The sequence below is a fragment of the Melozone crissalis genome, unplaced genomic scaffold (assembly GCF_028551555.1).
Source record: "Melozone crissalis strain CALT ecotype California unplaced genomic scaffold, PUWL_Pcris_2 ptg000081l_1, whole genome shotgun sequence".
Taxonomy (NCBI): domain Eukaryota; kingdom Metazoa; phylum Chordata; class Aves; order Passeriformes; family Passerellidae; genus Melozone; species Melozone crissalis.
In genome coordinates this window covers 6,082,267-6,094,763 of record NW_026535858.1, presented here as the reverse complement: position 1 = coordinate 6,094,763, position 12,497 = coordinate 6,082,267, and the positions used below count along the sequence as shown (strand labels likewise).

General features: G+C 46.9%; 1 protein-coding gene across 1 annotated transcript in view; it reads right to left on the bottom strand.

The window, feature by feature from the left end:
• Positions 1-12,497, bottom strand: part of RALGAPA2 (Ral GTPase activating protein catalytic subunit alpha 2) — a 93,135-nt gene that overhangs the window by 51,558 nt on the left and 29,080 nt on the right. Inside the window, exons 21-26 of the mRNA XM_054290515.1 lie at positions 12,288-12,467; positions 10,099-10,292; positions 9,537-9,635; positions 9,146-9,301; positions 1,189-1,317; positions 257-385 (exon numbers count right to left, since the gene is read on the bottom strand). Coding sequence (XP_054146490.1) covers positions 257-385; positions 1,189-1,317; positions 9,146-9,301; positions 9,537-9,635; positions 10,099-10,292; positions 12,288-12,467 — 887 coding nt within the window. The remainder of the gene's footprint in view (positions 1-256; positions 386-1,188; positions 1,318-9,145; positions 9,302-9,536; positions 9,636-10,098; positions 10,293-12,287; positions 12,468-12,497) is intronic.

The following is a 12,497-nucleotide window of genomic DNA, read 5'->3' as shown; positions in this document are numbered from 1 at the left end:
AGAAGCAAGAACAGGAGCCAAGCATGTGAAGGGATTTCTGCATTCCCTTTGGTTCTGCCTGCTCAGGCCACACATGAGGAACTCCGAGATTCCTCCCCAGCCATCCCTAATTTTGAGCAGTGGATCACTGTGGTGCCTCACGTTTATGAAAAGCAACAGAGGTTTGTGTGAGGGCAACCACTTGGGCAGGAATGAAGTCACTGCACAGGGAAATCAGGTTAGGCTACCTAAGGATTTACAATAAATGTGGCTTTACCTTCAAATCTGCACTTCCTGTGATGCTCTCACCAGCTTCTGAGATGGGTCCCAGCTGTGGGATTCCTTGGTAGGTGTTGGGAAAGCACACAAGAGCACCAAGGATGGTGTGAGCTTCGGAGCGGGGAGTCTGGCAAAGGGCAAGCAGGCAGAAATAGTCACAAAAAAAATAGGTGATATCAATGTGCAGAGAGATCCCTGCTCCAACAGAGCCATCAAAAGCACCACAGCACGAGCTATAAACACATTAACTGCTGTGTATATGTTAAAAATGCAGTGCACACCCAGTTTTATGCACACAGAAGAAATGAAGAGGGTGTTTTGGTTTATGGCTTTTCCCTGGAAAACTGAGCACCTATTTCTTATTAGCATTTAAGCTTTGGATCAACAGGAAGGCTGACCAAGCTATTTAAGAGCTGATGGAAGAAGTGTGGCTGGATAACCATTCCAGCTCTGCTGTAACAGGAGAGGGCTGTGGCCCTGCACAGGGCCACCTGCTCAGCCACACAAATGTCAAGAGCAGCAGCAAAAGCCCTGAGCCAGAACAGACCAAAAGGTCTCCCGTGAGCTGGTGCTTCACATGCAACAGAGCTTTCCTGTCTCTCCCAGGACTGCCAGACCTTTACCTTTATTTTGGCAGCCCCTCACTGACTTGCTATTTGACTTATCCTTCGATAATTTAATCGCTTAGAGTCACATTTCTGTTAGTGCTGACATTTAGCCTGAGATGCTGCCTCACCCTGAGAGTTCCCCGCTCTGTGTCTGCTCACTGCAGTCACGCTCACGGGGCACTACAGGCATGCAGGACATGCCTTCCTCACTCCTCAGCCTTTGGATCAAACACCTCTGCAGCAGCAGTGTGTTGCCTTCTCCCAGGATTTCCCAGCCCAGCTGCCCCAGCCAGCGTGGCTGTGCCGAGCCAGCCGCGCTCACCTCTGGCGTGTCCGTGCTCAGCACGCGCGCCGCTGCTCCGAGGAAGTCCCCGATCAGCATCGTGAAGCCAGGCAGCCCCAGGAAGAAGAACCACGGCAGGCAGTGCTTTATGACAGTGTTCAGGATGTCCTGCAAGAGAAGGCACCTGTGAGAAAAGCCAGGACACCCGAAAGCAACAGGGAGAGTGTCAGAAGATTTGAGGTTTGAGAAGATTTAACGTTGAGATTCCCTAGTCCCACACTGACTGAGGTACAAATTCCCAGAGCACTGTGTGCAAACTGACCTCCATGTAATCATCACCACCTATTCACAGGTGTGGAGTAGCCAAAGTGCATTTGGTATTTTGGAAACTTTTGTACCCCTAAATTCCTGTTCAAAGCCCACACCGCCATTCATGTCTCTCCACGCCCAAACAAAACAATTCTGTTAAACAAGACCTCAGATTCAAGCATCCAAACACTTAATGGACTTAAGATGAAACCCTGCAGCAGTCCAGAGGAGTGAGTTCCTCAAATCTCTCAGAACTCCACGCCACAAGAACATGAGCTGCCCCTCCAGGCCTGCTCCCTGCTTCAGGTGCCCTGAAGGAACAGAGCAGCAGGCCCAGCTTTGCTCGCCATCACCCTGTGGTACAGAACACATTCCAGATAAGCCTTTCATCTCTAATCCTTCCACATCTTAAGTCTCCACAGTCTCTCCAAACCAGAGCAAAGTTCCTGTATTGAGTTAAGATTTCTTCCCTGCAAACTTTCAGCAGGTTTAAAATTAGGCATAAAATCTATATAATCCTTTACCTGCAACACTGTATTTGCTGAAGAGTTATATCAACCTATTTCTTATACTGAGGAGATAATTATTTTCCATTCAATAAAATTTTGAAAAGTTGCAAAGGAAAACCCTTTTCCATGTCCATCCTTACTGGTTTCATGATGTGTCAAAGACAGCCTGAGCTAGAGACCCCCATAATGTCCTCTCAATCTCATGCAGAAGCTAAAGCTGACAAACACATGCTCAATCTCTACAGCAGAAGCTAAAGCTGACAAACCCAATTTTCTCTTCACAGAGAGATGCTTGAACATCACCACTATTTTCTCAAAGCCCCCTAAAGACCTGCACAGCTCCTACTTCGTGTTCCACTAAGCGTTTGCAACACCAGTGTCCTATGAAGAAACTGCTATATATTCAAATAAACAGTATTAGTTTTTAACATAGTAGCAGATAATGCTTTCACTTTCCTGAATAAGATAAAATGCCACTCAAGTTAATGTTTAAACTTGTTTTAATCACTTCCTTTGATACATTTTAAGTCAATATGGGTCAATGCAAACACTGAGAAGCAGAGCAGATGGATGCAGCCGCTCATAAAGTGGGTGGTAAACTCTCGGTCGGCGCAGAACAAAGGACATACCTTGTTATAATTAAGGGCTGATTAACGCTCCGTGCTGCTCCAGAACAGCACACCTGTACAGCAGGGCCAGGTAAGGCTGGGCTGGCCCTGAGCAGGGCAGCAGATGGGAGCAGGCTGCCGCTGACATGTGCCACAATAAAAGAGCCCGGGCTAACCTGGCCGGGGAGGTGGTGGCGGCACAGGGAGCTGCTCCAGACAACTGCATTAACTCCTGTCCTCACCCCAGAGCTCCCATCTGTCACACACCAGGGCACGGATCCCTGCACAGGGATCCATGGGCAAGGAGAAACACAAAATATTACTGTCACACATGAATGCTGTGACAGCACACACGGTCCAAAAGGATGCAGGGATTTACTCGCCAGTTATGAGATGTAGTGCTACTAAAAATAAAACACTTTCCATAGTGAGAAACTTTCAAAAATTCCCTTTGAAAAGCTCTTGAAGCAGTCATTAGCTTCCCTACAAATTCCCAGTGCAGGCTGCTGGCTACAGTGACACACACCTAGGAGGGAGGGCACAACACACATCTCCCGAGGGAGGACAGGAGACAAACCTGCTCAGCCGGGCTCACCCCAGGCACTGAGCACATCACCCCGGGCATTTTGGGTCACTGCACTTAAACTGGGGCCAGGCAGGCTGTCCCCTGCCTGGGGAGGGTCAGCCCCAGCCCAGGACAGCACTCACAGGTAGCCTGCCAGGTTTGTCCCCTCTCCCAGTGAGCAGAGAGCCCAGCTCACAGCACCACAGGATTTGGGGCAGCAATCTGGGGGCTCAGGGAGTTTATCAGCAGAGAGAGGCTTGTGAGAGGGCGAGGGAGCCAGGACATCTGTGCTATCAGTGATAGGGCAAAATCAGGTAATTCAAACAGAGCCGGGCTTCCTTCCCTCCCTGCAAACGTAAACTCCGGGTAGCAGCTCCCAGGCTGGTCAATGAATCACTTTAATTGAATGCTATGTACACAGCAACTGGAAAACACGAGCCATAAGAAAAACATATGGTGATGGCCGTGGAAATTGGTTTACTCATTCTGCACAGTGTTGTTGCTTTACTTCTTTCATAATTGACCTTTAGAACGATAAATGTGTAAAATAATTTTGGTTTATTATGGCTCCAAACCTTTCAGCAATTACACAAAATGAAAATTTAAAAGGAAGTATTCATTCTGGAAGCATTTCCATTGTTTACATAATTGCACAGCTATAATTTAGCGTTCATGTTGTTAAAGAAAAGTGAAAAAAAGGACCATTATGGACTATTTCAATTCAGAATGATGCTCTGTGGTGTTAAAGCTGGGGAAGAGGGAAGAGGAGGGGGCAATCGCATGCATGTCCTTCTCAAATGTATTAACCCTATAAATGGCATCATATTTCAGTGTAGGTTAATCTAGTAATTCAAATTATAAGGTTGTAAACATCCACTGAGTAAGCGAAATAAATATATGCAAGTTCACTGAAAGGTCAATTGCAAAAATATTCTTCACCTAATTTTTGTTGAAGATTTTGCAGATTACAGGTGTAACCAAATAGCCTGCCAGCTGCCTTCCTCATGTTTCCAATTGTCCCTCCACAGGAACAACATGGATTTTTCACTGAAAGTTCACTCTGTTCCTCACCAACAGACACCTCACTGGCAGCTGAGATCTACGGCACGGGAAAGATTATTAATTTACAGAAGGTTTAAGACTTCCCTTTTCTACTTTAAAGGAACAAATGCTTCCATTTACTTATGCCAAATTTTCCTACCTACCACGAAGATTCAGGTAAGAGTTAACTTGTCAAAAATTAAGTTGCAACACAAATTTATTAAGTATTTTGACAACCTCAGGAGACCCAGGATTAATTTATCAGAAAGCTGCATTTCAAGGTGCCAGGTAAATCCAAACCCCAAAACAGTTACATTTTATACCCCAAGTCCCTCAAGGCTGGAATACAACAGAGGGAGTCTTTTTAAATTTCTCCAATTTTGGAGCATGTCTGATACTTTCACAAGAGGGGAGAGCAATAGGATAAAGGACTGGAATAAATGTTTTGGTTTGTGCACACACAGAGCACGCAGTGGATACAGGTACAAGGGTGTGGGTGCCAAGGCCATGGCACTGTCTGGAAGGTGGAGGTGGCTTTGTGTCCCCAGACACAAAATCCCAAGTGCCTGTGGCAGCACTGCTCCAAGCTCTGACAGACCACAAGAGCAGAATTTGGGTGGGATGGAACCTCAGGAAGGACAAATGAATTACAGCAAAATAAACAGAAAAGAACAAAACTACCAAAATCACTCCAGAGCGCACAGCTCCTGCAGTTGGCAGGACCTGGCTACCCCCTGCTTCCAGTCAATCTTGCAGCTTTTTTATCCAGCACTCCCCACTCAGCCTGGTCTGGGCAAGCAGAGGGGGATGTGAGAGTTCCTATGAGACCCTGGCATTTGGACTTTTGTTTGTCCCTACTGGAAACATGCTGTCTGTTAACACTTTTTTCAAAGCACTCAAAGCACATAATGGGAGCACACAGGCAAATTTTCCACAGGAAATGAGATAAGGGGTGGATTAAAAGAGGGAGAAAATCATGGCATCCATTGGAAAGAAGTCTTGAGAAGCTAAAATAGGGGAATCTAAGCCTTAATAGACTGCATTAAGGTTATTTCATTTTAAATGGCAGTTTAAAGAATCTAAACAGCATGATGTTTTCTGTACAACACCATCAGGTAGAAACCCAGGCAAGGGGCACCCCCGTTCCACAGGGGACAAAAGCAAAGCTACTCACTACTTATTGCACCTTTACACAGCTGCTGCTGCTCCTGGCTGCTGAGTGACACCTGGGCAGATGTAGGCACTCAGTTTGTGGTGACAGGGAGTACCAATGGGCACAGCTGAGAAGAGGTGAGCAGCACTGACAGCAATGAGCCGTGGAGCGCCCAGGTGCACTGACCAAACACCAAAGGGAACAGAGGGCACACAGGTGCAGTGCATGTAAGATGAAGGGTATGAAAGGTTCTACTGAAGAATAAGAAAGTGCTGATGTTTGAAGCCTTCTCTGCTCTCAGTTGTACCTCCACCATCAGGCAGAAAGATACAAAAGCCCACAAATATGGGGTGTTTTTTTTTTAAATGTCAGACCAATGTTAACACAAAGAGGTAATTAATGACTTTTCTGGTAGCAGCTCTGCTGAGAAATGCTTCCTATTACAAATTAGCCATTTTCCACACAGAGAGCTCCAATGGGTGTTTCTACAGAAGCCTGGAGCTGCTGCAGCAGCTTCCTTTCCCTTATCACCCATAGTGCCTTTGGAACAAATAAAGAGGCTTTGGGACAACTTTGGGACAATGGGCACTGGTATCTCAGCACCTCTATGACAGAGCTTCTCACCCACAGCATCCTTGCACTGCTAAAAGGAACTGAACTAAAACAAAGCTGCTGAGTGCCCTGGCTGCAGCCAGGCTGTGCTCCACAGGCAGGCCTGCTGCTTGTGCTGACATTTAATCACCCAGGACATCTGCCAGCTCGGCTGGACTGCGGCGATTTTCCTCTTATTCCATATTTAAAGTTTGTTCTGCTCCTCATATCACTGAACTGAAAAAGCCACCAGCAGAGTCTCCCCCTTTGGCCATCCACTGTCCTTTCCACACAGAACCTCTGAAGTTTCTACCTTTGATTATGTTCTCAAAAAACATAAGTGTCCTACTCAGAGGTCCTCTGGCAAGTAAGCATGACAATAATTTAAATTTATTTGTTAAACTCACTCCCAAAGTCAGGAATACAAGTGACCCTCTTGCTCACTTTGCAGGTAACCTCTGAGTGCCAGGTGACACCCCAGCATTGGTGACAGGCGGCACCAGGCACAGTAACTGATGCTCACCATGGTAATAGGGTGAGACTGGCTAAAAAATGACACTGAGCAGCAGAGGGTTGAAACCTGAAAAAGGATTGAAAACCTGCCTCTTTTTACAGTGTCCCTACAAGGTAAGCACCTCACTTGCACTTCCTTCTCTCAGACTACGAGCAGAAATTTAGATGGAAATAAGAAATGGCAACACAAAAGTCCACAGAATTCTCAGGAGACAGCCACCAGCAACCTCAAAGGATTATCTAAGTGTCAGAAAGACTCAAGCTGAAGAATCCCAATTATGCCAACAGTTGATTTTCTGAGAAGAGCTGGTAGCTTTTTGGGATTGTGTTTTGGTCCTTTTGTTATTCAGCAAAAAGGAGGAAGCTGTGGAGCAAGGAGATGCTTATCAACTTTTTCAGGTGAATGAAGCAAAAAGTAATGTTACAGTGAGCAGCCAGCAACAGTAATATAACAGCAATAATAAAATACATTTCTATTCCTGGTTCAGGTATTTGCAAAACCTGTGCATTGCAGTGCCAAATTTTGGGCTGATTAACAAAGCTGCATTTGTTACCCAAACCAAAGGACACACCTGGATGCAGTTGCTCCTACAGGAGTTTTCTGACCATCAGGCTCACCTGGCAGCAGAAGGCAGCCATGCCCACCCAAACTGCAGCAGGCTATCCAACAGCATCCCTACCAACATTTCCTGATTTTCAACCCCCTAACCATAGGTAAAGTACCTTCCCTAGCCCCCAGTGTGGTAGTGAACATCCCAGTTCTCTTTCCTTCACGCCGGAGGCCAGGGAGGGAAGGCTGTGAGCCTAAATGAATGTCATTCATAAAAAACAGGAAAAAAGCCCAGACTAGGCCAGCAGCAGACCAGTGCCACAGGCTGGAACAGCTCAGGAGGGAGGCACCCCACAGATGGTCACTTGGCCCTTGACCCTGGGCCCCTCCTGTGCTCCCTGACAGCGGCTCGCTCCCTGCAGCCGGCTTCTCCCACCTGGAGAGGTGATGCAATTCTTGCACAGAGTTGGTCACTTCTCCAGGGATGTTTGTTGTTAGACACTTCCACATGGACAAATTAGCTGCAGCTCATTACCCTGCTGTCTCCTCTGCTGAGCTAATTGCTACATCCCGGGCTCGGAGAGCCAAGGGAGCCTCCTATAAAACACACCCTCCTCACACTGCTCTTTTATGCACCCCCCGAGAGCAGGCTGCAAAGCTGGGCTGCACTTGCTGGGAATAACACTGTACTCATTTATAGCATATCAAAAATTGTATTATTTTGTTTTTCCAGCAGCACCAAAAGCTACACAAGACAGCAGCAATTTCCTATTTTTTCATCCTTAAGTGAGTGAGGAATGAAAAGATAAATACAGTTCAAAAAAACATTTGTCATGCAAACCAAAATATTGAAAACCATTCAGGTCAAAGAGGTTCCTGACTGTAATACTTTTAATTATGTAACCACCTAAAAAAACTCTTCTTAAGTAGCCAAGGTGATTGCCTGGAGCTGGGGTGTTTTTCTATGGCTTTCCCACATAAATGCTAAATGTTGCACTAGTGATCCATACAGAAGGAAAATTCCTCCATGAGACACCTCCTACCCTTCCTTCTGTGAACATTTCTTACTAGGGAGAAATTTATGTCTGTGCTTAGCAGACAAACCCACTCTGTGTTAAAAAGGCCACCCCAAGTTTACTTTATTTCTGAAATCCTGGAAAGCATGCTAGGATCCCTGTTCCAGTGATCCCACACTCTCTGATAAAGAGGCTCCCACTCTCCCAGCACCCAATTGCCCTGGAAACACAGGAGCAGGAATAAGGATCCTGCTTCCCATCAACACCTTTCTCCAAGGCACTGCCAGTTAACACCTCATCCAGTTCCACAGCTAAGGAAAGCAGGCGGGAAGGACACACACACAGAGCAGCCAACCTGTGGTCAAGTGTGCCACCAAGAGGCAAATGCAGCCACCAGAGTGGGGAGCAAGAACAAAGAGCAGCAGCAGCCTGCAAAACATCCAGGGAAACCATGGAGGGATTGCAGTGTGGGGCTGCAAAATATCCAGGGAAACCATGGAGGGATTGCAGTGTGGGGCTGCAAAACATCCAGGGAAACCATGGAGGGATGGGCAGTGTGGGGATACAAAATACCCGGGGAACCCTGGAGCAATGGGTAGCTGCAGCAGGACTTGTAGGATTTTCCAGGAGAAAATCCCTGTCTCTATTCTTATCTATTTAAATGGAGTGTTTTCCAAATGCTCTAACCTTTCAGGAGGGAAACGAAGGGGCAAGAATCTGGTAACAATTCCTTCTTTCCCTCTATCATCTCAGAAACAATCCAACCTGTCTGGTTTCCTAAAGGCACAATCAGTAACTCCCAGGATTTCCTGAGCGATCCCTGTGCCCTTTGTTGCCAACCCCAGCAGAGCTGCAAGACCTATTCCTACAGCTATAAAAACATTCAAGCGCTCTTAGACAGTCTTTATTTTGTCCAAAGAATATTTCTTAAGCGTTTCCATGAGCACTGAGCTGCTTCTGTGAGACAACCATCATTCAACACCCTGACTAAGTCTGTCCCTCACCTCGCACTGAACACTTTAATCCTGAGGACAGGGAGACCCGGAACAACTGCTGTACCTACAGCAGCAGCAGCAGGTTTGGCAGCATCTCCTGCTGCCCTGGCATGGCTCAGCAGTGGCACAGGAAGCAGAGCTCATACCTGGTCCTGGCTGGTGAGCCCCAGGCGCATGACGAAGTAGAAGTGCACCAGGAAGTCCGAGTTGGGCAGCAGGTCCTGGCGCCGGCTCATCATGGCGCAGAGCAGCCGGAACGCCTGCAGCTTGCCCTCCTTGTACTCGCTGGGCAGCATGGCTGCCTGCAACAACAACACACCCTGCATCACTCCCTGCCTGCCCCACCAGCCAGCCCATGCCATGTGTGCCCAGCAGCCCTCCCACAAAGCACCAGCTCAACTCCAAAGAGCCTTTGGAGGGCACACGCTGTCTTGGCCAGCAGCGATGGTGGAAGTTAAAAATAAGGCAACTAAAGGCACACCCAATTCAGCTCTGATATAGAAGAAAATACTCCTGTGTGAGAACTTCAGGACTGACCTTGAACAGCCATGATGCAAATATCCTGAGAGGAGGGATCAGGACGGGAGGAGAGGGAGTTGACTGATTGTCAACGCTGATAGCGAGGTTGTCTCGGATCTGATGGTTTTTAAAGAACAGTGTTAATAAAACCAATATCTCTTCTAACACTCTTTTTTTTTTGCATTATTATGTTTTACTTTTACTTTATTTACATTCAGGTACTACACCTGGGGCTATACAGAGCTCCCACTACAGCCAAAGCCACCAGGAAAGCTTGGTCTATGCTGCTGCTGCTCCCTGGCCAAAGCAAACATCGCCAGCTTGAGTCACACTGTGGACCTTTACACAAATACCAATGTCTGTACTACTTTTTTCTTTGCTACTGTTTCCTTACCCCATTTAAATTCTCTTGTCATTGGACAGGATTCTCTGCTGGAAACCAAACAAGACAAAGCTTCCTTTACAGCAGAGCCCTCCCATGCCATGTTTATGCTCCAGGTGCTAACACTAAATCCCATTTAATAATCATTTCCACAACAAAAGAAACGTGTCATTATCATTAGCTGTAAGTACCACATACCTTTGCAAGTTTAAACCACAGCTCATAAAGGTAGCCAAAAACTTTTGCATGGATTTTAGGTGACTGTATGTTGTTCACATCTCCAAGAATTCCCAGGATTCTCCTCCACAGCACAGCAGCAGAATCAGGATGCCAACCAATAAGGCTTCCACCAGCAATTATACTGCAATCATCAGCCAGGAACTCACTGCTGTCTGTAAATTTAAAGTGTGCCATTTCCACAAGTTAGAAATGCAGCCTAAGCATGAACTTAGTCAACAAAATCTGGTCTTTACTCCTCCTAACCATCTTCCATCTCACAAGAATTCTCTCCCCCAAATCTCTCTTTTATTGCTGGAGCTGCTTTTGAGTCAAAGAAAAACATGACAGCAAAGGGGCTCACAGGTGACAGCACCACAGGGCACAGCACTGCCACTCCACACTGTCCCCACCCCAGAGGGCTTTTCAGCAGGGAGGCAAATTCAGCTAAATGCAACATTCAGGTACCTGAGGGATGTATTCAATCAATAACTGGCTCTTACAGGTAGTATTCCTACACTTATAAAGGTCCTTTCTTTTTTTTTTTTTTTTTTAAGATCACACAGTGTATCAAGACCTGGCAATGCAACTGGACAAAGGAATAAAAAACCACAGCTGAAGAGTCTTGAGGAATGTGTTCAGGCATCCCCACTGATGAAGAGCAGCTCCTGAGAGAGCAGAGCCTGGAGAAGGCTGTCAGGGATTTGTAATGGGATTTATGCTCTTAAACAGTACAAATCCACACTGAAGTGCACATTTTAATGACAAGAGCTGGTAGCTGCCCTCCTGTCACAGACAGCAGCACAGTCATGCTGCTCCTGGCATACCTGCAGCAAGCAAGGCATGGAAGGAAGTTGCAGGAAACCTTGACACAGGCAGAAGGAAATAACTCATGTCCTCAAAGACTCAAAGAAGGTGAGTGAAATAAAAGGCATTTTAGATGCTTTTCGTTTGTATATATTTAAAAACAACTGTGGGGATTTTTCCTCCCTTTTGTTTTGTAGCAAGTCCCAAAGTGCTAAACCACATGTTATTTATTCAGTACATTAGAATGACCTCCTACAGATCTGTGCTCAGGGAAGTGGCATCTCTGCTGCTCAGTGGCAGTGTCAGTGCTGTTCTGCCTTACCCTATCAGGTTTCCACAGCAGAGCAAGCTGTGACTTGGCTGAGGCAGGAATGCAGTCAAGGGCACTTTGGCTCTGCTGGGCAATGACACATCTGTTACCCACTTCTCCTTTCACTCCACATTACCTGCCAGGTTGCTACATGTGGTTCTTCCTCTTTGTAGCCCCAAAGGAGCAATTCTTGCACCACACCAACAAACAATGAATTTATCATACACGATCATTCTTACCATGGGCAGTATTACTTTTTTGTAAAGCAGCAGTCCCAGTTGGACTAGGTGTGTGCTGATTCATTAAAGTACAGATACTTCAAAGGAAAAGCCAGCATGAAAAAGTACCCTTGAAATTGTGTATCCATTAGGAAGGCAGCCTGTAAGACGTCCCTACATTACTGCACTAAGCTCCTGACCTAATATCTGACTCGCACTACCAGATGAAGGGCACCTTTACAAATGGCAAAGAATGAACCATTTCTTTCCTATCAGTCAGAAAATACAGTGAGACATTTCCTCAGACCACGCTGCTATGAAATAAAACCTGTTCACTTGAAACATACATTAGTGTGCTAATGGGCAGGCCCATGCGTGCCCAGCTACCACTGTAAGAAGCCCAGTTATTTTCAGCTGGGTGGGCAGTGGCTTTCTGGATCATCACTTACTGGCAAATCAATGGATGATCCAAACCCCTTCCACTCTGAGTGAGTATGATGAAGGGTCCTTGGTGCCCTGTGCCACATAAGACAAGTGAGGGGCACAAGCCCCTCTTTAGAGGACGCAGTCTCAAGCTACATCAGGGAAGGTATAGGTTGGATATTTGGAAGAAATTTTTCACCAAAAGAATAACAAAGTACTGGAATGCTCTTCCCAGGGAGGTGGTAGAATCACCATCTCTGGATGTGTTTAAATAAAGACTGGACACGGCACTTGGTGCTATAGTCTAGTTGAGGAGTTAGGGGTTGATGACCTTAGAGGTCTCTTCCAACCTCATTGCTCTGTGATTCTGTGGGGCACAGTGTGAGCTCACCCACCCTGTGGGCCCGTGGTACCTGTGAGGTTGGGGGGCTCCTGCGAGGGGCTGAGCTGGAGCCAGCGCGGTGCCGCAGGATCCCCGCCCGCTCCCGCGGCCGGCCCCGCCTCGGGCTCATCCTCAGCCGCCTGCCAGGCCACCAGGGCGATGTCCACGTCAGCTCCACAGCCCAGGGACGTGTCACTGCTCACGCTCTCACCTGCAAACAGCACGGTGCTGCTCACACCTG